This window comes from Acinonyx jubatus, chromosome E3 (assembly GCF_027475565.1).
Source record: "Acinonyx jubatus isolate Ajub_Pintada_27869175 chromosome E3, VMU_Ajub_asm_v1.0, whole genome shotgun sequence".
Classification (NCBI taxonomy): Eukaryota; Metazoa; Chordata; class Mammalia; order Carnivora; family Felidae; genus Acinonyx; species Acinonyx jubatus.
This window is the reverse complement of record NC_069398.1, coordinates 32,338,610-32,366,285: the sequence shown is the minus strand read 5'-3', so window position 1 is coordinate 32,366,285 and position 27,676 is coordinate 32,338,610. Positions and strand designations below refer to the sequence as shown.

The 27,676-nt window shown below is 59.8% G+C and overlaps 1 protein-coding gene across 3 annotated transcripts; it reads left to right on the top strand.

The window, feature by feature from the left end:
• Nucleotides 1–48: 48 nt before the first annotated feature.
• SLC29A4 (solute carrier family 29 member 4) lies at nt 49–27,616 on the top strand. 3 transcript variants are annotated; one of them, XM_053213261.1, is made up of 11 exons: nt 49–448; nt 15,328–15,512; nt 18,527–18,658; nt 18,940–19,053; nt 19,523–19,651; nt 21,326–21,400; nt 22,767–23,014; nt 23,580–23,721; nt 23,866–24,053; nt 24,868–25,108; nt 26,308–27,616. In XM_053213261.1, exons 2-11 carry the CDS (start codon nt 15,338–15,340, stop codon nt 26,463–26,465), a joined length of 1,602 nt encoding a protein of 533 aa, XP_053069236.1. In that variant the 5' UTR covers nt 49–448; nt 15,328–15,337; the 3' UTR covers nt 26,466–27,616. The 3 variants fall into 3 exon arrangements, with proteins under 3 accessions (XP_053069236.1, XP_026898108.1, XP_026898109.1); XM_027042307.2 differs by lacking the exon at nt 49–448 and adding an exon at nt 11,514–11,672; XM_027042308.2 differs by lacking the exon at nt 49–448 and adding an exon at nt 11,514–11,672 and having other exon boundaries at nt 26,326–27,614.
• Nucleotides 27,617–27,676: the final 60 nt, after the last annotated feature.

Sequence of the window (27,676 nt, the reverse complement as noted above, 5' to 3'; positions counted from 1 at the left end):
GAGAGCTGTGTGTTGGCAGGCTTCCTCCGCCTGGGAGGGGCTTCGTCTACACCACAGTGGGTGGGGGGGTGTGCAGGAGGAGAAGGGAGGCAGGCAGGGCGCATTGTGGAGCCGCAGCCCCTCGGCCCCACCGAGGCACACCCTGAGGTCCAGAGAGGGTGAGCACCCTGCCCTGGGACACACAGCCCACCGGGGCCAGGTAGCTCTCTCCGCGGCTCTGCCGGGCGCTCCGGCTCCCGCGACGGCTCCAGTGTTTGCTCAGCACTCGGGAACAGATGGCTCCAACTCCCACCCACGGAAGCCAAACATTTTCCCTGGTTACCCTGCTAATTTGCTCACAAGCCTCCTCTTGTAAATAGAGAGTACAAAGCCTCCGGCGAACAGCGTGTCTGACGAGCAATTTCTAGCTGCACCGGTAAGGCTTCCGACCGAGCAAGACAAGCCCCAGGTAAGGCCCAGGTGCGGCTCAGGTTCGGCTCAGGTTCGGTTCAGGTGCAGCTCAGGTTCGGCTCAGGTGCGGCTCAGGTGCGGCCGCCGATCTCTGGCGGGACACCCGCTCCCGTCCCGGACCTGCCCCTCCCCTCCCGTGGAGGCTGCCGGGAGAGCCTGGGCCAGCCTCTGTGACTCTCTGGCATCCTCTCATCTGTGAAATGGGCGTGCTGATTCCAGAGCAGAACGTGAGACATCGTGTAGGTGCTCTGGGAACGGAGGTGTCTACGAGAATCTGGTCACCTTCATGTGGTGACGCTGGGCTGGCATCACTCTGCGCCCCCCACCCCCCTGAGGGTAATCCTCCCTTTCACTTACGGAGCCCTCCTCGAGACCCAGCCCTGCCCTGAGACCCAGGGAGGAGCTAAGTCCTCAAGATTCTGAGCTGTGTGGTGCTGGACGAGTGGCTTCACGTCTCTGGGCCTCAGCCCCCTCTGTAACTCGGGCTGTGGTCCAGGTAAGGATTCCCCGATGCCTGACAACCCAGTGAGTGCTCAGGGTCATTCCTACCTCGCCAAAGTCAGGGGAGGCTCCCCGGAGAAGGGGACTGTGGGCCCCGAGGCTTTGCGGACAGAGGAATAGAAGCGGAAGGGTAGTGGCGAGTGTGTGTGGACGGGCAGTCCCTGCAGGTGGAGGGAACCACGTGGGTAGGAGATTGGGACGGACTGTGGGGGAGGGGGAGCCACAGGAGGCTGGGTGTGGCTGGGGAGTCGCAGAGGCTGTGCAGGGTCTAGGCGGGCGGGGATGGCAGGGAAGGGGGAGTCAGGGCTCCCAGCAGGTCCCGGGCTCCCTCCAAGGCTCCCCCCCAGCCTCATCCACAGCAGCCGTAATAAAGAGCTCTTCCTACTAAAAGCTCCTGGAGCGGGGCCAGACCGCAGCAGCCCTGGGAGCCCTGGGACCCTGCTGGCTGGCCTGGGGCATCGAGTCCAGGAGGCCGCTTACAGCCCTGGCCGGGGCCACTCCTTTGATCTCCAGGTCTAAGGGTGTGAGATTCCAGGGCGTGGCATAACCCAGGGCAGGCGGGCGGACGAGGGAGGGACAAGCGAGGGACGAGTGTCTGCCTGGCCCCGCTGTGTGGCTGGGCCAAGCCCTCCCGCCTCTCCGAGCCTCAGCCTCCCCTCCCGGAGTCTCTGTGGGGTTGGGGGGGCAGAGACGGGGCTGACTCTGCGTCCTGGCGGGCCACGCCGGGCAAGGGCCTTCTCCTCTCTGGGCCTGGCAGTCCCAGGGGCCTTTTCTGTCCACGGTCAGAAACAGGCTTTGATGCCTTGGTCCCTGGGACCTGCCCTAAGGTGACTCAATGATCCCTGCATCCCCGGGGGGTGGCTGTGAGCACAAAGAACGGTGCATGTATGACTACGACCCAGCATCCCTGGGGGATTCCCACCCCACCACACACCTGCTGGCTTCTTCATCCCTAAAAGGGGCTCAGCGGGGGGGGGGGGGGGGGGGTGGTGGTGCCCCAGTCCCTGCAAGAATTAGAGAAGGCGACAGAGGTCAAGGCCGTCCCTGCACCAGGGGCGATACTGAGGGGTGGAGACCCCCGCCCCTCGGCGATCTGCGGAGCCCGGCCGTGCCCGGCGTGTCCAGCTGGCTGGCCCTGGACAGCAGCCCAGGCGGCGTCCCTCCCTCTGCCCCCGGGAGGCTCCCTCTCCCTCCCTGGCCGCGTGTGTCCTGGGCAGGCCCCCTTCTCTCTCTGTCTGGCTGTTGGCTGCAAATACCAGTTGATGGGAAGATTCTAATGGGCTTTAAGTTAATAAGTTGGGACTAAATTAGGTTTGAGCTCCGTAGGTAGCAGATGGCACAGCCACCGTGGCCTGAAACAGCCCCCGTGGAGCAGCGACGGCCAGGCGGGGGGCGCCGCTGGGCTCTCTTGATCCTTCTCTCTCCTCCGACATTTTATTATGAAAGTTTTCAACATAAAGGAGATCCGAAGGAATTGTGCAGCGATCACCCATATGCTCACTGTCTCTATTTGCTCTGGTGGCTTTCTGGGACAGCTGCCCGTCCCCGCGTCCCCCTCGCCAGCCACCAACCCGTCACGTTGTTTTTAGTGCATTCAGAGTCGGTGGCAGACATCAGTGAACTTCACCCCTCAACATGCAGGTCATTAGCTAGAGGTCAGTATCGGGTTTGGCTTTGTTTTCTGTTGTTTTTTTTTTTTTTTTTGCTTTTTTTTCTTTTTGGGGGGGAGGGGGTTGTTTTTGTTTTGCTATTTGGTTTTTGTTTTTAGGCAAAACTCACAAACAGTGAAAGGCACAAATCTAAAACGGACACCTGGGGAGTTGTGACAGATGCACACGTTGCGGAAGCAGCCGGAGCTCCGCCGAGATAGAGAGCTTTGCGCTGGCCCCGGAGAGTGCCCTGTGCCCCCGCCCTCCCCGACGGTGGTCACCATCTTAATTACATTAGATCCGTGTTGCCTAGACTAGAACTTCTTGCGAGTGGATAGGAGTCCCTCTGGGGTCGGCCTTTTTCATGGTGGGTGCAACGCCCTTGACATTCTTCACAGTTACTGGGGTATCAGTGGTATGTTCCTTTCTATTGCCGCGTAGATCACCGTGGCACGGAAGGAGCCGGTCTGTTGACTCGTCTCCTGCTGGATGGATGGATGCCTGGGCTGTGGCCGGGTTTTTACCCTTATGAATACAAGTCTTATGGGTCTTCTTGTGGACATTGTTAGTTTGTTCATTTATTGATTTATCTTGAGAGAGAGAGAGAGAATGCGAGCAGGCGAGGCCCAGAGAGAGAGAAGGAAAGAGAGAGAATCCCAAGCAGGCTTCATGCTGTCAGCATGGAGCCCAACACGGGGCTCAAACTCATGCACCGTGAGATTGTGACCTGAGCCAAAATCAAGAGATGGACACTTAACCGACTGAGCCACTCGGGCACCCAGACGTTAAGTTTATTTTAAAGCTCATCCTGAGTCCCTCTCTCCCCCAAAACGAGACAAGCCCACTCAGAGCCTGGAGCTGCTTTGGATTCTGTGTCTCCCTCTCTCTCTGCCCCTCCCCTGCTCGCTCTCTCTCTCTCTCTCTCAGAAATAAATAAACATTAAACAAATTAAAAAAAAAAAAAAGAAGAAGAAGAAGAAGAAAGAAAGACCCCAGGGCCCCAGGGAAAGGATTCACCTGAGGCAAAGATCAAATGTAGAGTATTGCTGATGTAACACAGTGTCAGGTCGAGCAAAATCTCAAAGGTGCCACTGTCCACAGTAAAAGTCGTGGCTAAGAAACACTCCAGGCCATGCTTGAGACTCTTGAAACTCTCGCTAGATGGAAAGGCTTCTGGGAATCTGGAGACTTAGCCTCTCTCTGCTCGAACGAGCAGGCTCCTCAAACTCTGAAGTGCCTGTCGCATGGCCCCAAACAGATGTCTTCGACAGACGCGCGTGTGTGGCTTTTGCCCGACGGAGCATAGCGCAGTCAGGTACGCAGGAAGCCCACAAAGTTTGCAAAGGAATCACACCGGCTTGGACTGAGCGGAGCTGAGCGGAACCCCCCTGCCGGTGGGGCCCGAGGCACAGCGAGCCCACCCGGAGCCCATGCCCCCTTCTCAGCCTCTCCTCGACGGTCAGCAAGTGGAAGGAAACAGTTGGAAGCGGTCAGCCGGGTCAGAACACTTCGGGCTTTGGGTTTCAATCCCTGCCGCGCTGAGGAAGCACGGGAGAGAATTAGCAGAAGGACGCCTTTTCAAAAGCTCGCTGTGTTGGGGAAGGTGGGCTGGAGGGCAGAGTCAAAAGCCGAGAGGCCAAGGAGGAGGCCTTGGTAGCCGTCCTACTGAAAGATGACCTGTTTTTTTTTTGGGGGGGGGGAGCATCTGAGGCCATTTACAACAGCACTTGGAACTCGCCAAGCGAGGCTCCCGCTCACTCTGTCCACGAGGCAGACCCCGCCACGGCCTCCCCCTGCACCAAGCCGGATACACTGCCCGGGCCCAGGTGACGGAACAAGAGTGCAGTAAGTCCCTCCCCCGGCATGGGGCAAGGCGGGGCGCACGCATCTGTCACGAGGTCCCCGGGGCACAGGACAGCGTAGCCCTCAAAGCCACGGCTAACATCGATGAGTCGACGTCTCTGCTCTCCACGGCTGCAACGCTGCCACGTAACGGACGGGCCAGCGGCACGCAACAGGGTGGCGGGCCAGGTGGCTCTGCTCGCCCTGACCGGCTTGCCCACAGGCCGTCGGGGGCTCCGGGGGCGGCCTCGGCCGCGTGGCTGCGCGTCACACATCTCCTGTCTCTCGGGGGACTGGCCGGCCGTGTCACCGCGGCGGTGCTGAGGTGAAAACGCTTCCGTACCACCAGCGACATCCCCGTGGCCAGCGTGAGTCACCGAGTCCCCGGTACACGTGCAGAGTGCCGCGGTGGGGAGTCTGCCGGCCCTTCACGGGAGACGCTGCGCCGAAGACGGGACGGGGCCCGGCGTTCACCTCCCGCGAGCGGGCATCTCTGGGGGGCAGGCCGTGCGTCGAAGGAGACACAGAATCCGAAGCAGGGTCCAGGCTCCGAGCTGTCAGCACAGGGCCCCACGCGGGGCTTGAACCCATGAGTGGTGAGACCAGGACCCGAGCCGAAGTCAGGCGCTTAACCGACTGAGTCACCCAGGCGTCCCTGCACATAAACATGTTTTGTTTTCCATGATAAGCATGTGCGTGGCAAAAAGCGTTACAGATGACCGTGGCTTACTGTGGAAAAGGTGGAGACGCACAGAGGAATATTCAGTGACGACCAATGTTGTTTTCGTTATAATCATTTCTCTGTGTGGAGTGAATATACCGTGTGCACAATTGTGTATCTTGCGTGCGCCCCTTTAAAAATTCCACTTGTGCAAAAGGCCACAGTAGAAATAAGTGTCCCTTCTCTGACCCCAGCCCCACAGGCTCCTTTCTCCAAGGCAATCACTATCACCTGCCTATGGTGCATCCTTCCAGAACAACCTATGTGCCAGTGAGCACTCCCAGCTATGCTCTCCCTTTTTTTCTTTTTATTTTTAATGTTTATTTATTTTCGAGAGAGACAGAGACAGAGTGCAAGCAAGGGAGAGAGGGCAGAGAGAGAGAGAGGGAGACGCAGAACCTGAAGCAGGCTCCAGGCTCTGAGCTGTCAGCACAGAGCCCGATGTGGGGCTTGAAGTCACAAACCCTGAGATCATGACCTGAGCCGAAGTCAGATGCCCAACCGACTGAGCCACCCAGGGGCCCCTATGCTCTCCCTTTTTAACACAAACGGTTTCATATTCTGCACACTGTATTAGTCAGGGTCTCCCGAGAAACAGGATGCGTGTGTGCTTGTGCGTGCACAGGGATTTAGTTTAAGGAATTGACACACAATTATGGAGGCTGGCAAGCCCCGAATCTGCAGGGTGGGTCGGCTCCCTGGAGACCCAGGAAGAGCTGACGTCGTGGCTGAAGTCCAAAGGCTGTCTGCTGGCAGAACTCCCTCTTGCTCAGGGCTGATCAGCTTCCTGTTCCATTCAGCCTTCAACTGATTGGATGGGGCCCACCCACACTACGGAGGGCAATCTGCTTCCCTCAGAGTCCACCGATTTAAATGTAAACCTCATCCAAAACCACTCTCACAGAAATATACAGAACAATGTTTGACCCATACCTGGGCACCATGGGCCAGCCTAAAGTTGATGCATACAATTAGCCATCATAGTTTTCGGCAGCTTTTTGTTTGGTTGGTTGGTGTTGTTTTTGCCTAACTAAACAGTGTATCTTGTAAACAGATCCACATCAATACAAGTAGACCTGCCTCATTCTTCTTAGCGATTGCATAGTATACCATCATATTGTTGTGCATTTAGGTTGCTTCTAATCTTCTGGTGTTAGGAAAAAGCAACAAATGTCCCTTGAATACATAGCTTTGAACAGATATGCAAGTACCACGTACACATTCTTAAAAAATAGTTAATGGAACAGATGGTTTCTGCATTAAAGATTTTGACCGAGGTGCAGAATTTCCTTCCATAGACGTACAAGTCTATGGTCTACCCCCATGTGTGTGAGGGCCTCTTGCCTCAAACTTTGGTTTTGGCCTATTTGATAAGAGAAAAACAGCCTCTCATTATAGCTTTAATTTGTGTTTCTCTTAGTAGGTGTAGACTGGGGCAATTTTTCATATGTCGGAGCCACTGTGGTTTTGGTTTTGTTGTTGTTTTTTTTTTCTTTTGTAAATTGTCAGTTCATGGACTTTACCCATCTTTTCTATTGGTTATTTGATCTTTTCCACTTTGATTTGCACGTGCTTTTTATATATTAAGGAAGTAATACCTGTCATCTGTGTCGCAAATATTTCCCCCACTGTTCCATTTTTTTATAATGGGTTTTTCCATGCACACATTTTATTTTTAGTGGTCTTTTCATTAATGGCTTCTGAGTTTTGGGCCTTCCTTAGAACATTCTTCCTATAAGATGATTAAAAACCAAAAATCTGGAGTTTTTTCTTGTTATTCTGTTGGTGGTAGGGTTTGGTTTCCACTTGGGTATAAGGCGTGAGATAGGAACCCAATTTTATTTTATTTTATTTTGTTTTCAGATTGCCTCCCCCCCAGCGCAAGCAACACTTACACAATAATCTATCTTCCTCCCGTCGACACGTCAGGCTACCTTCATCAGTGCACACATCTGGGTGACTTCCAGAACTACGCTCTGTCCCCATGATTGGTTCGTCTCATCAAAGTCTAGCCCACACCGCTCTCAGTACAGGAGCTTGGTTTCAGCCTTGGTGTCTGGCAAGTTCGTCTCGACTCCTTCTCCTTCTTCTTCAGTCTTTTCTGGGATCCTTCTCGCGACTACATTTGCCCATATGAATTGCAGAATCAGTTTGTCTGATTCCAGAGGAAGGACATCTTGTTGTTATTTCTACTGGGATGATGTGAGATCAGAGGACTGATTTAGAGAAATGACATCTTGGTCACACTTTTAGTCTTCCTGCCGAAGAACGGGGCAGGACTTTCTGTTTATTTATCTTCCTTCTGTTTATTTATCTTCCTCTGGGTTATTTATCTTCCTCGCAAAGATTTTCCTTTCTTTTCTTTCTTCTTCTTTTTTAAATGTCCCTTTACAATTTTTTGTATAGGTGTTGAACATTTCTAATTAAGATTATTCCAAAGGGACACCTGGGTGGCTCAGTGGGTTAAGCATCTGACTTTGGCTCAGGTCGTGACCTCAGGGCTCGTGGTTTCCAGCCGGCATCCGGGTCTCTGCTGTCAGGGCAGAGCCTGCTTCAGATCCTCTGCCCCTCCCCGCCCCCCAAGATAAATAAATAAATGTTAAAAATTATGGGTCAGTCACGTAAGCGTCCGACTTCAGCTCGGGTCGTGATCTCACAGCTTGTGAGTTCGAGCCCCACATCAGGCTCTGTGCTGACAGCTCAGAGCCGGGAGCCTGCTTCGGATTCTGTGTCTCCCTCTCTCTCTCTGCCCCTCCCCCACTCGTGCTCTGCCTCTCTCTCTCTCTCTCAAAAATAAATAAACGTTAAAAAAAATAAAGAGATGTGCCTTCGACTTGATGTCCACATAAAAATCCACTGATTCCTATTTTATTAAACTTTGCAAGTCATTGGGAACAGAGGTTGCATTTTACCAAGTGCCAACCAAATGTATTTCACCCATTTTATTATTTTTTTTTAAATTTTGTATTTATATATTTTAAGAGAGGGAGAGCACATAAGCAGGGGAGGGGTGAGAGAGCATCTGTGCTGGCAGCACAGAGCCTGACATGGGGCTTGAACCCACAAACCGCGAGATCATGACTCAAGCCGAAATCAAGAGTTTAACACCCAACCAACCGAGCCAATCAGGTGCCCCTATTTTGCCATTTTCGTATCTGTACCAATGACCGTGTTTTTCTCTTTGAGCTGTTACTACGAGCCATGGTGTTAATAGCATAGTTTCCATCAGACCTGCCCTGTATTCCCTGTTGTAGAGCTTGCTGATTTCAATGTGCTGCTGGATTTCGTTGGCCACTATTTTATTGAGGATTTTATATTGATATTCAGAGGTGAGACTGATGTGTTCTTTTCTTAGAGAAATCTGTCAGGTTTAGGAAGCTCTTTCTTTCTGTATTTTTTTCCTGTGCCCCGGAACAGTGAAGTTTACTGTAAGTAACTTCTATATAAGTTTGGTAAAATTCTGAAATTCTGTGAACCTGCCCAACCAAGCCTGGGTTTTTGAGCGCAGGGGTAATATATTGTTCTTTAACAGGATCCCTTGGGGCACCCGGGTGGCTCAGTTGGTTAAGCGTCCGACTTCAGCTTAGGTCATGATCTCACAGCTTGTGAGTTCAAGCCCCGTGTCAGGCTCTGTGCTGGGAGATTCTGTGTCTCCCTCTCTGTCTGCCCCTCCCCCACTCGTGTTCTGACTCTCTCTCTCTCAAAAATAAATAAAACATTAAAAAAACGAACAAACCCAGGAACCCTCTATCTTCCGTCGAGTGATTGTTCTATTTAGATTCCTTTCTCTTCTGATAGCAGGTGGTCTGCTCATTTATAGGCTCCCAGAGAATCATTTTACCCGTTTTCTGGGTTTGTTTTGTCTTTTTAACGTTGGGGCCTCGATGCAAAGTGTCTTCTGTATTCCTTCCCGTTTCCTGTTTCTGTGTCACTTACCACTTTGACCTTGGTGGTTCCATGATATTGGAAGTACCCCAGAACCGTACCGTCTAGTGGTGACAGGATTTCTCTGTGTGGTTACGTGGTCCTTCACTGGCCTTTCTGAGTTTTTCAAGTGTAACAATGGTGCAATGCACCTCTTCCTCTACAAGCCTTTTCTGTATTTAGAATGACTGCCTTGGGCTCGGTTTTTTGGACCAAAGGGTAGGCACGTTTTGGGGGCCCATTTACTTTCCAGAAGGGTGTTCCAATCTGCACTCCCACCAGCGACGGAGGATTTTAAAAACATAGATCACCTCACGCTTTTTCCTCCAACTGAAACACCCCTGGGGCTCCCCCGCCTTCCCCCCTGCCGACAAGGCCCCCCTCAGGCTGGTTTCTGCCCTGACTTCACCTCCCGTCTCCCACCAGAAGGTTCTTCCTCCCCTGTTCCCGCTACACTGACCTTCTTTCTGGTCTTGAATATAATGAGCTTTTTCTGGCTCCGGGACTTTGCTGTTCCCTCTGTCCGAAACACCCTTAACCACAAACCTCCCCACATGGGCTCCTTCCAATCAGTCAATTCAAGCGTCACCTTCCCAGAATGGCCCTCCCTGACCACTAGACGATGATGCCCACCCCATCCCCGCAGTCACACGCTATTCCATCCTTCTGTCCTGTTGTCTTGCAGGCATTTGACACTTCCTGAAGTGACTGCTTGCTTGCTGGGGACTGACACCCCACGGGGGCAGGGACCCTGATGTGTCCTCTGTATCTAGAACAGCGTCTCACACACACCGAGTAATTTTGTAAAAAATTTTTAAAGTGTATTTATTTATCTTGAGAGAGAGAGAGAGAGAGCAGGGGAGGGGCAGAGAGAGAGGGAGAGAGAGAATTCCAGGCCGGCTCCGTGCTGTCAGCACAGAGCCTGATATAGGGCTCGCACTCACGGACTGTGAGATCATGCCCCACGCCGAAACCAAGATTCGGACACTTTACCGACTGAGCCGCCCAGGTGCCCCCCACCCCCGAATAAGTTTTATTTCCCCCCAGGAGGAGAGCTTTCGAAGCTCCAGACCCATGGGAAGTACGAGGCTCATTTACTCTAAGGTCCGTTTCTTAGAGCAGCTGGCCATCTCCCCTGGTCCAAACAGCACCAAACGAAGGGCAGGGGGAGCGTCCACCCTCAGCGCACGCTGTCACTTCACTCAGTGCAGCCTTATTCAGCGCTCAGTTCAGTCCACCCTTCAAACAAATATCTGGTTCTTACCGCACGCCATGCATTCCTCCGGGCACTGACGATCCAAGCAGAAATCAAGCAGGGCCTTCTCCCAGGGGACTTCTAGTCTTTTAGAGGGGGACAAGGCTTTGAGAACAGGTGCCAACCACAGTGTGGGCTCTGGGCTTCCTGTCGGACGGCAGAGGTGGGTCTCAGGGCAGGGGGAGGAGCAGCGAGTCTGGTGGAAAGGGACAGGAGGCATCCAGGTAGGGGCGTGGCTGGTGCTCTGGCAGATGCTGTATTCTGATCCCATCCTGGTGGCTGGTTCCTGGGTGGGGAGGGGGGTCACCTACTTCCCAAGGACACAGATCCCAGCCTTGGAAGGACCACCTCCCAGCCGGTTCCTGTTGTCACCTGGAGGCAGGACCCCTTTCCCTGCATGTGGAACCGCCCCATCGCTGGCTCATTTCCTGTGCCAGGGCCCCAGTGGGCTCCCCTCTGTAAGGTCCCCTGAGCTTCCACGGTCTCTCTTAAAACCACGTTACAGAAAAATAAACCGAGGCTCAGACAGAGGCACAGGAGCTGGGGCCCTGAGCCCTGAGAGAAGGTTATAATTCCATCTACCTAGTCAGGGGCTGCTCCCAAGCTGGGGGGAGGAGAGACGGGACGGAGGTGGGGACCCAGCGAGGGAGCAACACAGGGGGCAGCGGCCATCCTTAGACCTGGCTGGAATCCACGCACCTCGAGGTCTCCAGCCCACGGACTCCTACTCATCCTTCAAAACTTTGAGTCTGGCCACCCCGTGAGCTGGCCCACCCACTGACCTGGGCACCTTAGGCCTGCCCCCCCTCCCCTCCCCGGCCGACTCAGGGCAGAGGAGTGGGGAAGGGGATGAGTGAGCCTGGGCATCCACGCGGGGAGGTGGGCTTGGGGGTGGCGGGCTAGGTCAACCTCAGGTCACCCGGGGTGTGGCCCGTTGCCACCACGCCCCTCCCCGGGGTGTCCGGGGAGACGACCTCAGCCTCGGCCCCGCCCCCGCCTCTGCGGGCGCCGTGGGTTGGGGAGGGCGGGGGCGGGGCAGACGGGCAGGGGGAGGGGAGGGCGGGGCTCCGAGAGGGAGGGGGGAGGGGGGCGGGCCGGGGCGGAGCGCGGTGGCCCCCGCCGCGCTCGCCGCCGCCGCCGCCGCCGCTGCGCCCCCCGGACGCGCTCGCCGACCCGGGGCCCGCGGACCGCGGACCCGCGGAGGACGCCGGCTGCGCCGGGCCCGAAGCGCGGGGCGTGGGGCGCGGGCGCCCAGGGGTCCCGGCGCGGGGGCGGCGGGCACAGGCGGGGCCGGGCGCGCCGAGGACCCCCGGGCCGGGGCAGTGCCGAGGTAAGCGGTCACCGCGGAGGTGGCGGGCGGGGACGGGGACGGCGATGGGCTGGGGCGCAGAGACCTGTCGGAGCCTTTGTCTGCGGCGCGCGCGGCCCCACTCCGCGCCCCCTCCCCCTCCGCGCCGGCTCGGGCGGCTGAGTCCAGGGGCGGGGGCACGTGGCGCTGGGGACCCCGAATCTCCCACCCCCCCACCCTCATCCTAGGAAGAGGGTACTCCTGCCCTGCCCCATCCAGCGTCTGGACCGGGCCGGCTCCCCCGCCGAAAGCGTAGGACCCAGACCCGGGAAAGGGGAGAGTGGCCGGTGGCCCCAGGCCGTGCCCAGATCTGGGAGCCACCTCCCTGCCTCCCCGGCAGGCCCAAAGGGTCCCTCCACCTGAAGTTCCTCCCTGGACCCCCTCTGCCCCATCACACCTCTTCCCCCAGCCAGCTGCCTCCTAGTTCTTGGAAAAGCTGCTGTAAGAGGCAGGGCCTGAGCCGGGGGGGTCACCTCGTGGTAGCCTGCGGAGTCTGCCCTTTGCCTGGGGGGCACAGGCCTGGGAGCCAACTTTGTTGCTGATAGGGCTGGCCTGGCAGAAGGAGCCTGGGGGGTGCAGGGTGCTGTCAGCCCTGAGACCTGCAGAAACCAAGGCCAGGGAGGAGAAGGTGGGGTCTGGGCTGAGCGAGTCACCAGCCAGCGCCGCGGCCGGTGCCTTCACCTCTCCAACAGCCGCTGTAGGAAGGGGGCGGCCGGGGAGCCTTGAAGCCCACTTTTCTGTGGGCAGAACCAACAGGGAGGAGTTGGGGCAGTCTGGAAGCCTGTGGAGGAGCAGCAGAGAACTCAAGCGGGCCCAGGCACAGGGGGCCGGGGCCGTCCGAGGGTGGCCAGCCAGCTGGGGCTTTGGCCCAGACCAGTGTGAGGCCTGAGAGGGCCAGCAGGCTGGCTTTCCCAATAGAATTTAGGTTCCTCGTCGCCTCTGGAGGCCGAGCACAGCCCCTGGGAGGGAAGGGTCAGCCTGGCCCTGGGGTCCAGACACCCAGTGCCTCACAGCACCCGGGGAGCCCATTCGGAGCCCATGTCCGCTCAGTCACAGCTGAAATGAGGGCGCCAAAGGTGGTCAGCCCTGCCAGGGCTCCGATGCGACCCTCGTGGCCTCTGGCCTTGGCTCTCTGTGCCAAGCGGGGGCATGAGCCAGGCTTTCTGGACCGCTGGGGTCAAGAGCCCTCTCCAGCCTGCCGCAGTGTCCTGATGCGGGGGCTTGTGTGATTTCTGAGCACCTCCCGTGTGCCACCAAGCCTTTGACAATCCAGCCGCCACCCCCCCCGCCCCCACAGTTTATGAAGTTCTTTCTCCCCATCCTCATCCACAATAGGGAGGTAGGGAAACTGAGGCCCAGGGGTGGCCCACTGAGCAGTGACTAGTGACCTGATGGCCAAAGAAATGAACCGTGTCTTCTCAACTCCCCAGGGGTGGCAGGAGTGGGGGGGGGGGGCGGTGGGAGCAGAGAAGGACCCGGGCAGTCTCAGATTTTTAAACCCACATGCGTGTCCTTAAATTTTAACTAAAGAGGGACAGGAGAAGAGGAGGGATGGGTCGGAGACGATCCGAGGCTCCAAGGCTGTTGGTGTGGGTGAGGGGGCCAGGGAGGGACGAGTTGGAGACGTAGGCCAGGAGAGGTGGAGATGAGCCATCTCTTTGCACCCCCCCCCCCACTCTGTCACCCGGTGAGGCCTGGCCCGTGCCCAGGCAGGTGAGGTCATGCCCAGGGGCCTTGGGGCCGCCACAGGGGGATCCCACAAGAGGGGCCTGGAGGAGCACATGGGGACGGTGGCTGAGGCAGGCATCATGGGTGGCAGCTGCCTGCCTCACCAAGGAGCCAGAGGGAGCAGTGGGGACACCTCCCGGCTTGATGCTGAGCACGTCCGCCCTCCCGGGTGGCGTGGCCAGGCGTGGCCAGGGCGCTGCGTCTTGGGAAGCTTTGCAGAACACAGGTCAGGAGTTCGGGGTTCGGGTGTCCTCTGGGGATGGGCTCCCATCCTGAGTGTTCCATCGCTCTGCCGCTGGCCCCTTCCCTGGCCTCCCTATCCAGGGAGGCTGGGAAGGCGGAGCCCAGGGTCTCGAGCCTCCTGTGCAGAATCCTGCCCAAGGCCACGGAGCAAGGCCATGGTCATTCACACCAGGCCCAACTCTGTCCTAAATCTTACTGGGCTTCCCGGCTCCAGATGTGGCCAGAGGCCCGGGACTGGGGGGCCCTCAGGAAAAGCACCGAGCCTGTAGGGAGGTTATACCTGCTTCTGGCCTCCGGACGGAGAAGCCGGTGACCCTCTCCTCCATACTCCTGGGTGCCCATCAGCCCGGCAGTTTCCCCAGTCCCCGGAGCAGCCTGGAGGCAGGATGGCTCCGGGCTCCAAGGCCCCAGTAGAAACTCTACGGAGAGCTGGGAAAGGTGGAAACATGGGGCCAGCAGGAGGCGCCCGGTGACTGGAGGCTGGGAGCTGGTAAACTGAGGCGGGAGAGCGGGAGGAAGCGAGACGACACGAGAGCAGGCAGAGGTGGAGGGTGGTGACAGGCCAACCTCAGAGAAGCCTGGAGTAACCCCCGGCACATGGGATCCCTCGGGAAGGGGGCCTTCCCCTGGCTGCTTCTGGGGGCTCTCCCACACGCTCGTGCGGGCTGAGATGCCGCGCTCAGTGCCGGATGCTCTGGTCCCACCTCTGTGTCAGATTCTCTGAGGCGAGCTTGGGATCAGATGAATGAGTAACAGTTGTTACAAAACCAAATTGCTGGGGCGCCTGCCTGGCTCCGTCGGTGGAGGACGAAAGCCTTGATCTCAGGGTTGTGAGTTCGGGCCCCTCGCTGGGTGTAGCGATTACTTTAAAAAAAAAAAAATCTTAAAAATGAAAAAGAAGGAAAACTTGGTCACTCTCTTAGGGAAAGAAAACAAGACTCCCCCCACCCCGCTGCACACACAGCGTTACCTACACAGGGGGTGCCTCTCCGTCATGGATCAACTGGCTTCTTCCTTTCTTGTAGATTTTTTTTAATGTTTGTTCATTTTAAAACATTGTTTCTAATCCTTGATTGGAGAGACAGAGACAGAACGCGAGCAGGGGAGGGGCAGGGAGAGAGGGAGACACGGGATCCGAAACAGGCTCCAGGCTCCGAGCTGTCAGCACAGAGCCCAACGCGGAGCTGGAACGCACGAACTGAGAGATCATGACCTGAGCCGGAGTCGGACGCTTAACCGACTGAGCCACCCGGGCGCCCCATGCTTATTTTTTTTTTTTTTTAACTTTTAAAGGTTTATTTACTTTTGAGAGAGACAGAGTGCAAGTGGGGGTGGGGCAGGTGTCCCCCTCTGACCGCACAGCGCCTTAGATGAGTTGCGTCGGGCACCCCCTCGCGGAGGGAAGCCGTGCTTGGGACGCGGGGCACAGCGTTGGGCCGCGTTGGCTGTTCCACCCGGTGCTCCTTGCTTTGCCGTCGATTCCCCTCCCGTCGTGCTGCTGCCAGCTGCACTCGGGCCCCTGTCCCGGGCTTCCCGAGGCGCGCAGGGGCGCGGGCCCAGCCGTGCTGCTGCAGAGCGGCTGGGAGAGTGGCAGCGAGGACCCAGGGGCGCGGCGGGGGCGGGGGCGCCCCCCTGGCTCAGCTGGCCTCCCCGCCTCTCCCCGCAGCGCGGCTGCCATGGGCTCCGTGGGCAGCCAGCGCCTCAAGGAGCCCAGCCCGGCGGGCACGCCGGACAGGGCCGTGGTGACCAGCTTCGGCTTCGACGGCTGCCAGCTGGAGGAGGAGGTGGCCGTGCGGACAGCTGGGGGCCAGGATGGCGGGCCCGGGGGCGCCCCGGTTTTCACGGACTCTGGTGAGTGAGGGTGCGAGCCTGGCCCCGCGGGGACCGGAGCCCTGGGGGAGGGGCGCCTTGGCGGGGGGGGGGGGGTCTCCGAGTGCAGGCCCCAGGGGGTGTCGGGATGGGTCACGCCTGCCACAGGGACACGCCAGTCTGCTGTCGCAGGGCCCACGCCCCGACGCTGCGTCCAGCGCAGGTCAGGGAGCCAGGCTGAGGAGGCTTCGTCTTAACATGGGCTTTCCTGACCCCTGGGCAGCTGCAGGGGGCGCAGGGTGAGTCTGCCCCGTAGGGCTTCCGCCTGGAAGTGACATGGGTCGCCTGGGTCACGTTCAATGGCCTCCCTTCAGTGGAGACGGGAAAGAGCCTGGAAGAAGGACTGATGTGAGGTTCAAAGACTTGATTTTCATCCTGGCTGTGTGACCTTGGGCAAGGGCCTAAACCTCTCTGAGCTTGTTTCTCCACATGGAGGAACCAGGCAGGCTGCCTCTGAGATCAGACTTGCAGGGTAGAGGGCTGCCCCTGGACAGGTTTGGGTTCAGCCCCAGCCCCCCGTCTCTCTGCCAGCTGGGGGACCGTGGGCAAGTTACCGTTGTCTGCGCTTGGGTTATGTCTTCTAGGAAAGAGGAAGGGGACTGGTACCACCCTCCGTGTGGCTGCAGTGGAAGCCCCAGAACATCGCTTAGGGCTGTCCCCGCGCTCAGGAGGCCCCCTGTGATAGTTCGTTTGGGGTGGCTGTAGTTTATGCTGGCACCAGCGCAGGCTCGGAAATAGGGGCTTATACTCTGGTTCCGTCCGCTCTGTCTGCAGATGGGAAGCAGAGGTCCTGCTGGCCGAGCCCTGCAGTGGGTTGGAGTAACCTCGCTGCTCCCCTGTGCCTAGGCAGGGCCAGCTCCCGGCCCATCCCCCAGGTGCCAGACTTCCCCCAGCTGGGTGTGGCACTAGATAGCATGTGGCCAGAGACGTGGATGGCAGCCCAGGCTCTGTGCTGACGGCTTGGAGCCTGGAGCCTGCTTTGGATTCTGTGTCTCCCTCTCTTTCTGCCCCTCCCCTGCTCTGTCTCTCTCTCTCTCTCTCAAAAATAAATAAACGTTTAAAAAAAATTGACTACAATAGTTTTGGTGACAGTGGCTGGATCAGTCAGGGTTCAGCCAAGAAACAGAGCCAGTAGGAGACACATAGAGAGAGAGCAGACAGAGAAAGAGATGTAGGTATGTAGGTGTAGATATATACACACGTGTATGGATTTATTACAGGAAATAAGCATCCACAGTGGAGCCTGGCTACAGCAGTCTGAAGTCCATAAGGCAGGTGCTCAGGAAACCCCAGGGGCATGAGCTGTTTAGGGTCTCAGCTCTGGGAAGACCTACATGTCTTGCCTGATTCGGCCAGGCCCACCCAGGGTAATTTTTTTTGATTAACTTAGAGTCCACTCAGGAGGGACTTTAATCCACAAAATCCCTTCACAACAGCACCTCAGTCAGTGTCTGATTGAACAACGAGGGACTGTTTTAGCTTGCCAAATTGGCCCATAAAATTGACCACCACAGTCCACCCCTTGCCCGCTTGGCTCCCATACACGGCTCTGTAAACCACACTTAATCTCCAAATAAAGACACCAACAAAGTCATACCACTGCCTGGGGTGACACAGCTAACCAAAAACACGCTGATCCTTTCCCAGGAAGATGCAAAGTCCACGTTCCCACGTTCCCACCTCTCCTTTGATAGCTCGTAACATAAATACTGAGATGGGACGTTAACACGTGAATGTGTCTTAGGTCTGACACTAAGGTCACAAAGCAGACAAAACACGAGTTCCCGGTTAATACACATATGCAAACATTCATGTCAAGACAAGAAACACGCGTGACAATGGCATTTGTAGGTTCTGAGGCGGGCCACGTGGTCCTAGCTGGCACTTATGACCCCCTTTCCCACTACCCATTCCTCGTGCTCTTCACCCTCAGCACCTAGCTGCCCTTGGTTCTTTGCTTGGTGGGCTGACCCAGACCTTCCCCCTCTTTTTTTTTTTTAACATTTATTTATTTTTGAGACGGAGAGAGAGCATGAACAGGGGAGGGTCAGAGGAAGAGGGAGACATAGAATCTGAAACAGGCTCCAGGCTCTGAGCTGTCAGCACAGAGCCCGACGCGGGGCTCGAACCCACGGACCATGCGATCATGACCTGAGCCGAAGTCAAACCGAGTGAGACACCCAGGCGCCCCCAGACCTTCACTTCTAAAGGCTACAATTGGATTGTTGTTGTTTTCTGTTGACTTCAGTCCCGGGGACTGGAAGTCCTAAGAGGTGCCATAAGGAACCTCTTGCAATCCGGACATTGTCATCTTCCGTTCTATTCTGTTCTGTCCCCACGGGCAGCAGCAAGCTGATTTCCCCTTGGTAGTCGGGTTGACCCACCCCAGCCAGGAAGGCAGCCCTCTCCTCTGCCCGTTGACTCAGGGCCGGGAGGTGTCCAGAGTGCCTGGTGGCCGTCTCGCTCCCAGGTCAATGGGATCATTGTGTCTCTGCGTAGAAGTACTTCTCCTGTCGCAACCAGGACCGTCCCCTTGGGCCGGCAGCCTCGAGGCACAGGGGTGGGGAGCGGGCATGTTGCTCGCGGGCTTTTGAAGGTCATCGTGAGTGGTGCTACTCCCACGGCCGCCCGTGCTCCCCGGACACCTGGGTGCCGAAGGGGAGATCGCCCCGTGTGTTGGACACCGACTTAGAGTATACACAGCCTTCTGGAGGGTTCCACCTTGGCTGAGTCTTCCGACGGCCCTTCCGCCATCCCGTCAAGCCAGCTGCTTGGTGGCCGTGATGGTGATGGCCGTGGGCGGTTGCCATGACTGGGGCAGCTCAGTCCACGACGGTGGATGGTGGCCGCGATGCTGGTGGATGTGGGGGCGGTGACCACGGTGTCGATGGCCCGTGGATGTGGGGGTGGCGGTGCTACGGTAGACTGTGGTCCTGGCACGGCGGCCATGGCTCCGAGGGGCTTGTCCGCCTCTAACCTGCCACCTCTGGGTTTAGCGGTAGGGGAGCCCGTGCCCGACGACCGCTACCACGCCATCTACTTTGCGATGCTGCTGGCCGGCGTGGGCTTCCTGCTGCCCTACAACAGCTTCATCACCGACGTGGATTACCTGCACCACAAGTACCCAGGTGGGTCCCCCGCGGTCGTGTCCCGCCCGCCACAGGCCGGCCGGCACACTCAGCTCTGGCCCGCCACCCTCCGGAGACCCCGCAAGCGGGCCTCGTTTCGGGGAAGCCCATTTTATTCAGATCCTCACTCGGCTGCCGAACGCGGAGTGACTCCAAGCGCCCGCTCACCCTCTCTGGGCTGTCAGCCAGTCTCGGGCGGCGCAAGGAAGCGGCCCCTGGGGAGGGTGGGTGCGGGGAGCGGGGTTCCCCCTGAGCACCTGCTGCTGGCCGGCCCCCTGCAGGGACCTCCATCGTGTTCGACATGAGCCTCACCTACATCCTGGTGGCGCTGGTGGCCGTGCTCCTGAACAACGTGCTGGTGGAGAGACTGAACCTTCACACCAGGATTACCGCGGGTACGCTGCCCACCGGGGCTCCCAGCTCACGCATCCGGCCTGCCACTCACCCCAATTTCCCTGCGACTCACTCTCCCCATCTATAAAATGGGCACATGTCCTAGGACTGTTACAGAGTTCAGCGTATGAAAGTAGGGTCAGGCCTGTGGCGGGTGCACCACGTGCTAGCGTGACACCTGCACATGGGGAGGCTCTGTGCGCCCCACATTGCGTCCTGGGGCCTAGTCTGCTCTTCCTGTCCCTTTCCTCTTCATGGCAACATCCGGTGTCAAGGCCCAGCTCAAATGGGGCCTCCTCCAGGAAGCCTTCCAGGCACCCCTCCTGAGCCCTCTAAGGTGCCCTCGGCCCTCCCAGCATAAAGGGGGAGAGGCAGACAGAGAGGGCACCTCTGACCTGGCTCTGCAGGAGGGGTGGCACGGGGGGAGCCCCCAGCCTCACGTGCCCACGTCTCTGGCCTCTCGTCCCTCAGGCTACCTCCTGGCCTTGGGCCCCCTCCTCTTTATCAGCATCTGTGACGTGTGGCTACAGCTCTTCTCTCACGACCAGGCTTACGCCATCAACCTGGCCGCTGTGGGCACCGTGGCCTTAGGCTGCACAGGTAGGAGCCCGGGCCGGGGGGGGGGGGGGGGGCGAGCCCCTGAGTACCCACTGCTGGCCATGCCACCCCCACCCCGTCCGCCTGCTGGGAGCGTAACGACACGAGGTGACAAGGACTCAGTGCTGGCACCTACCCCCGTGCGTGCCCCATGCGCGTGCTCACACAGTGCACACGCACAGCACCTGCCACATCCCCGTGCATGCTCCGCGCACGCACACACACGCTGGGCACACGTTTGCGCACCCCTGCATGCCCTGTGGGCGTGGAGGCAGTTCCCTGGCTTTCTCAGATACAGACTGCACTTCAGGAACTATCTTGCCCGTGTGACCACGCCACTGTGTTTCTCTTGGAGACTGGCTTTCAAAGTTGTATTTCTGACTTTTAATTTTAAAACTATTTCAAACCCATGGGAAGGTTGCAAAATTAGTATAATAAATTCCCACACACCGACCCCCGGTTGCTAATGTTTTGTCGGATAGGCTTTCCCTCTGTCCCCCCGGTTTACGTACATAGGTGCGTATACATTTTGCCCCTGAGTGCGTATCAACATAAAATATGCTATGTTTTCCCTTTAAACCGTGCGGGGGTTACGTGCAGGCGTCATTACGTGTCGTGCCTACGTACTATCACCGGAGGGTGTATTTTCTAAAAGCCGAGACGTTTCATCTGTAACCGGGTTACAACCGCCCGAGTCTGGGAATTGAACGCTGCCCACGTCCGAGAACTGAACACTGACCCCCACGGTACCTTATCTACAACCCATATGCGCGTATTACCAATCGCCTTGGGAACGTCTTTAGCGTTTTCTTTTTCTGATCCAGGATCCGATCCAGGATCGTGTCCTGCGTTCGTCGTTAATCCCCTTTAATCCCCAAGGGTCCTCAGGTTTCCACGGCCATGACGTTTGGAAAGGTCCAGGCCTGTTGTTTTGTACTCTTTCAAGTTCTTGAGCGGGAAGAAACACACTTCCTGTTACAAGCCAGTGTGAGTTATCTGTTTATCAGTGAAGTCAAGGCTTCTGGAAACAGTGTTCTCATTCCAGGCCGTGTCCTCGGGTCTGTTTTGTTCTGTTCCATTTGGTTAAAAAGCAGACGTTTTCCCAGTGTGACCGCTCCAGGGTGTCCGTGTAGACCACGGATGCGCCAACCTGCAGGGTCCGAGCCAGTGAGTCTTTAACCCCCTTAGACCCGGTGCTGGTTGGGACGAGAGCAGTGAGGCTCTAGAAACCAGCTGGCTCCGAGATCTCGGTGCCTTTGTAGAGCGAGACTTATTTCTGGTTCTTGCCACGCGTTCGACACGTGGATGGGGGCGGTGGTCCACAGTCACTGGGAGTCGGGCGGCAGCGGTAACTGTAACACGGGTTCCCTGTGGTCACTGCTGCTGGGGGAAAGACACACCCCCAGTCCACGTGGGCTTTTCACTGCCTTGGCCAGACGCGGGGCACGTTGTCGCTGCACGTGTTTCATTGGCCGGAGCCAGTCACGGGGTCCGGCTGGCCGCGCGCGCTCAGTTTGGTGGACAGGGCGCTGGGACCAAATCTCTGTGCTGCCCGCGATGTTCACGTCTGTTTCCCCGCACCCTCACCAACGCGTGCTCTCGGACTCGTGAATTTGGTTCCAAGCTGACAGGTGATGGGTGGCATCTCACGGTTACTCCTCTGTCTGTCCCCCCAAGTGCAGCAATCCAGCTTCTATGGCTACACGGGGATGCTGCCCAAGAGGTACACGCAGGGCGTGATGACCGGGGAGAGTAAGTAGCGGCAGGCGCCCTGGAGGGCCCCCCGCATGACATGCCACGGACCCGGCGCTGGGGACCATGACCGCCGTCTCCCCGCGCCTGGCTGGTGGGGGGCAGGGACTCCTGGCAAGAAGGGACGTGGCTTTGATGTGTGCACATCTCTCCAAGCATGCAGTCCTTTGCGCGAGAAGCATATATGTCTCCTAGCGGGGGTCTGTGGTGGCTTGGAGTGCCCGTGTGTCTGTGCGTTTTGTGTGTCTGTGTGTGCGTGTATGTGCGGGGGTAAGCCTGTCCAAACCGTGACGTCCAGCATCATGCCGTCCTCGGAGCCCCAGACCCCTGAGCTAACCCCTGCCCGGCACCCCCACTTGGCTTCTCAGACCCGCTTTCCCAAGCCCATCTGCCCTGTCCTCCCGCCCCTGGTCAGTGAGTGGCCCCCCCTTGCTCACACCAGACACTTACCCAGCACCTACACTTGCCCCGGACTCCAGCCCTGGTCCGGGGGGGCCCTGCCACCCCCTGCCCACACATCAGGACCCCCTTTGAAGCACCTTCCTCCAGATGCTCCCAATCTTCCTTCTGCACCTGGACGGGCCGGGGTCCAGGCAGGAAGCTGGGCCCACTTCTCGTCTTCGAGGTACTCTGCACCCCCTCCCGTGTGGTGACCACATGGCCCCAGGGCGCCAGGCCTCAGGTCTGTGGGGTTTGGTTCCAGGAAGCATTGGACAAGCAGATCACTTCTGTATATTTTGCCACGGAGATGAGCAAGGCACCTGCCGGAGCGGTGCGGATTTGGGGTGGTTTACGCAGTCAGGAGCCCCACGCTCTCGGAGCAGGCCACACCCACATCCTGCCTGAGGCCTCCTGCCTGCCATGACCCCGTTGCCCTCCGTCGTGACCTCGCCAGCACAGCCACACTGCTGGGGACACCGCCCCCGGCCGTCGCCTACCCGCAGAATCGTGTGCGGGTGTTGGCATTTTTCTGCGACTTCTCTGCCGCCTTCCCCACCGAGCCCCGGGAAGGCCGGGCCTATGTCCCCTCTGTCCCCACTGTGTCCTCAGGGCGGGATGGTGCCAGATCCACAGCAGGCGTTCTAGAAATGCCCCTGCGTGTGACTATGCAGTGCCAGGGAGGGATGTTCTGAGTGGTCGCATTTTGTGAACCGCTACCTGCATGTCTGAAGACTGGGCCGGGCCAGGCCCAGGGCGGGGGGCAGGCGCGGGTGCAGGGCCAGGGGCAGAGTGGGGGCAGGGCCGGGGCAGGTGCGTGGCTAGGGGCAGAGCGGGCCAGGGCCGGGCCGGTCAGGGCCAGGGCAGAGCCGGGGGCGCTGAGCGGGGGCCGAGGCCTGGGCCCAGCACCACGCCCTCTCGGCTCCAGGCACGGCGGGCGTCATGGTGTCCCTGAGCCGCATCCTCACCAAGCTGCTGCTGCCGGACGAGCGGGCCAGCACACTCATCTTCTTCCTGGTGTCCGCGGGCCTGGAGCTGCTCTGCTTCCTGCTGCACCTGCTGGTGCGGCGTAGCCGCTTCGTGCTCTACCACACGGCGCGGCCCCGCGACAGCCGCCCCGGCTGCAGGGCCGGCTACCGGGTGCACCACGACGTCGCGGCGGGGGACGTCCACTTCGTGAGTCTGCCGGGCGCCGCCCCTGCCCAGTCCCGCTTGTGGTCTCCGCCACGCCGTGGCCTCGGGCTGCGTCCCGCGGGGCCTCCTTCGTTCTGCGGACCCAGGTTGCGTCCCTCCGGGGCACCGCGTGTCTGTGGCCTGAGTCCCCGCGGGCAGGCCGCCCGGAGCCATGCTGGGGGGCGGGGCGCCCTCTGGTGGCGGCAGCGGGGCCGGTGGGGCGGAGGCGCGGAGTCCTCCCAGACGGGGTGCAGAGGGTCACCCCGGCTCTGCATGGGAAACGCTGCCGTGAGCTCAGGATGGGGACCACCAGGCCACATGCCGTGTCACGGTGCTGGGATAAGGCCCACAGTGGGAACGAGGCCCCCCGGTGGCCAAGGAGGTTCCCCAAGAAGTGGCTTCTGGGCTGAAACCTGGCCCGTGGGGGAGGGGAGACGGGAAGACCCACAGGAAGGGCATTGGGGACAGAGGGAAATGCATCTGCAGGGGCTCAGAGGCGGATGCGGCTCGGTGTGTTTGAGGGGCCCCCACCCAAACCCCACCGGCCGCTGCTTCGTCCTCCCTCCAGGAGCACCAAGGCCCAGGCCTGGCCAACAGCGGGTCCCCGAAGGACAGCCCGGCCCACGAGGTGACCAGCCACGGCGGGGGGTCCTACACGCGCTTCGATGTGCCTCAGCTGGGAGTCGCGCGCAGCTGGCCCTCCTTCAGAGGTGGGGGTGGGGCGGGGCGGGGCGGGGGCGGTCGGGCCGTGCTCCGCGCATGTCCGGTGACGCCCCGGCGCCGTGGGCCTCATTGCGCACACGTGCGGTGCCGGCGCGGACGCTGCGCCCTGACCTCTGGCCCGTCCCCCACAGCCCTGCTGCTGCACCGCTACGCCGTGGCCCGCGCCATCTGGGCCGACATGCTGTCCATCGCCGTCACCTACTTCATCACGCTGTGCCTGTTCCCGGGTCTCGAGTCCGAGGTCCGCCACTGCGTCTTGGGCGAGTGGCTGCCCATCCTCATCATGGCCGTGTTCAACCTCTCCGACTTCGTGGGCAAGGTAGGCCCGCAGCCCCTTCCCTGCGTCTGGGGGAGAGGCGGTGGGGGCGTGAGAGCCGGGAGGCCCGGGGAAGGAGCAGGCCCCGAGCCGAGCACGCCCGTGTCTCCCGAGTGGGGAGGGCGGTGGCCAAGCAATGACGCGGCCCCGCGACCTTGCAGAGCGGCTCCGAACTGCCTGTCGGCCGTGCGCACAAAGTCCGGCGCCGTCGTTCTGTGTCTGTGCTCAGCCCGCAGGGCCCCGGGGCAGGCCTCCAAAGACGGCACAGGACGTACTTCCGGGGCCAGGAGAATCTGGGCAGAGTGCTCTGTGCTGCGGGTGCAGGACAGGGTTGGGGGGTCAGGGCTGGAGTAAGATCAAGGCTCCCGTTTCTGGGACAGGCCTGACGTGGGGGAACTTGAGGCTCAGAGAGGGAAAGCCGTTTGCTCGAGGTCACACAGCAGGGAGTCTGGTTCTTGAGGGAACGAGGCTTAGGTAGCAGGCTCAGCTCCAGATCTTGCGGCTTCCTGCTGTGGGAGTGGTGGCAGTTGACCCTCGGCGCCTCGGGTGTCATTTTTCAAGCGGGGTCAAGAGCCCGTCCTGCGAGGGTACGGTGAGGATTGAGCAGGAGGGATCTGTGCGGTGTTTGGAAGGATTCTGGACACACGGCGAGGACCGCATGTCACTGTGACATGGGATTTGTGGATTTGGTGGTCCCGGCTGGGTGAGGACAGGGACGCAGCCTGAGCCGGAGCGTGTGGAGACAGGGGCCGCGGTGGAGACGCCGGGGTGGTGGCGTCAGTGGAGGGAGGGGGCCGACGTGCTTCGCTCCCCGCAGATCCTGGCAGCTCTGCCCGTGGACTGGAGGGGCACCCACCTGCTGGCCTGCTCCTGCCTGCGTGTGGTCTTCATCCCCCTCTTCATCCTGTGCGTCTACCCCAGCGGCACGCCCGCCCTGCGCCACCCGGCCTGGCCCTGCGTCTTCTCTCTGCTCATGGGCATCAGCAACGGCTACTTTGGCAGCGTGCCCATGATCCTGGCAGCGGGCAAAGTGAGCCCCAAGCAGCGGGAGCTGGCGGGTAAGGCCCGGCACCCCTCTGCCCGGCAGGGAAATCGAGGCCCGCAGAAATCCCTGCCACGCGGCAAGAAGGTGCATTTGGGCTCCGGGATCAGATCGATCTCAGGGAGTTTGTAGTGCGAGCGTGTTTGTCGGTCGTTTGTTCCTTCGTTCCACAACTACGTGGTGAGCCCCTACCGTGGGCCAGGCGCCATTCTAGGTGCTGGGGACTCGGCGGCCACGAAACAGCGCTTCCTGCACTCATGGGGCTGACAGTGCAGAGGTGACGGGTGACAGGGCATGTAATACGTTGTGTGGTAAGTACGACAGAGAAAAGTAAAGCAGAGAAGTGGGATGTGGGAGTTGGGATGGGAGCTTGCGATGTAAGCAGAGCAGTCTGGGAAGGCTCCCTGAGGAGGTGACTTTTGACACCCGACCTGGAGAGAGTGGTGAGGGACATGTGACAGTGCTAGGGACTAGCCGGTGGGAAAGCCCAGAGGCAGAGCTGGTGGGGGGGAGGGGGGTGCCGCCAGGGCAGGCAGTGGGAGGCCCGAGGACAGACTGGACCTTAGTGTGTCTTAAGACCCCTTCTGGTGCTGCTTGGACAGCAGGGAGGGAAGAGACGGTGGCAGGAAAGGAGGGACGGGTCCCGCACCCGTCCGTCGACAGCGTAAGGGGCGGGGACCCTGACAACAAGGGGAGGTTGCCTTGTCTCTGGAAGAAAATGGTGGTTTCTGGATGGGTTTTGATGGTAGAGCCCACGGGGCCAGCTGATGGATTGGGAGAGCGGGTGTGACAAGGGGATGGGAGTCCAGGAGGAGCCCCCACTTTGGGGCTGTTGCAAGAAGCTTGGGTTGCCGTCTCATGAGACTGTGGGGGCTTGTGGGGGAAGGGGCCCTGGAGCCTGTTCTGCGCACAGTGGTCCCAGAAACCCCATTAGATGCCCTGGACAGTCCGTGACCAGGAAGCACGTGGAGACGGGGGGCTGGAGGTGGAGAAGCAGGCAAGGCCCCGGGCACCCAACGTGCTCCCATCGGGGTGTCTCACAGCCCTGGGACGGCCGCCTCTTCGGGAGCGGGCGCCGGTCGCTGCCTCGGACCCAAGAAGCCGGGGCTGCTGCCCAGCAGCCCTTTGTCGAGACCACCGGGTTGGTCCGCATGGGTTTGGCCACCGCGGTCCTCTGAGCGCCCCTTGCTGCCCCGCCCCCACCTGCTCCCTCAGGTCCAGTCTCGTCCGCAGGGAACACCATGACCGTGTCCTACATGACGGGGCTGACGCTGGGCTCCGCCGTGGCCTACTGCACCTACAGCCTCACCCGGGACGCCTACAGTACTTGCTTCCGCCCCTCCGCCAACACCTCCGCCCCTGCCGGCCTCTGAGCCGGGCCCGGGCCCCCCCCCACTCTGGCCTGGACTAGGGGCCCCGAGGCCCGAGGCCCCCTCCCCGCCCCTGCCTGCAGTGCCTGCGGGGCCCCGGCCTCCCCCCGTGCCAGTAACGCCACCCTCCGGGTCCGGCCGGCCGTCACGGCGGCCCCAGGGTTCTGCTGAGCCCTCCGGCCCCCCAGAGCCACCCAGCACTGTGCTCTGCGTCGCGTCTCCGGCCTGTCCTTCACCCTCTGTCTGTATCCGGTGGCCCCAGCTGTCGCCAGACGAGTGCCCTCTCTGGGGTCGCAGCCGTTCCCGGCCAGGAGAGCAGACTGCCAGCCAGTATCCCCTCCTGGTGACCCTCACCCACGGACCCGGGCCCCAGCCCTCCTCCACCAGGGGCCCTCCTCATGAACACGAGAGGTCCTCAGCGGAGGGGGCCTGTCCCCCTCCGTCTGTTTGTAAACACTGCTTCTTTTGAACAAAACACATCTGCCGGGAGGGAATCGTAGCCCTGGGTCTGAATGGTTTCAGACCACGGTCTCCGCCGGTCTATGACCGCAGCTTCCGCACCGGTCTCGGCGCACCCACCCCACGCCCAAATCCCCCTCCGTGCACCCTGGCGCCCACCTGATGCCACAGGCCTGGCAGTCTGTGCCTGCCCCGAGACCCCGTCTGCTTCTCTGGCCACCCCGTCTGTCTGTGACGCCGGAAGGGGGCACGCTCTGGTTGAAGTCTCTCTCTCAGACACTGATCCTCACCCAGGGCGGCCCAAGGAGGGACGTGAGTCCCTGGCAAGTAGGGAGGTGTGGGGGTCCCTCCTCAGCCGGGACCCTCAAGCCCCAGGCTGGCCCGGTGCCCTGAGCAGAGGGATTTCTGGAGCGTCTTGACAAAGTCAGGCTTCTCAGGGGAGAGGAGTCTGCCCTGCCACCCCCACGGCACAGCTGTGACCACCCGCCCCTGTGTCCTGTCTCCCCCTCACCCCCCCGTCTGTCCACTAACTGTACCGCACTGGCCATTAAAAGATGAAGGCAGAAACTCCCCAGCTGCTGCCTCAGAGTAGTGTCTGTGTGGGTGGGGGCTGCCCCCCGACCTTGCTCGTCCATCGTGGGGGAAGGGGTCCTGGCGGCTGGGACGTCCCTCTTCTCACCTGGAAAGTGGCCCTGTCCGCCTGGGCTGGGGGGGAGATCGTAGGGGGGGGATGGGGGTGGGTCAGTCTCGTAGCC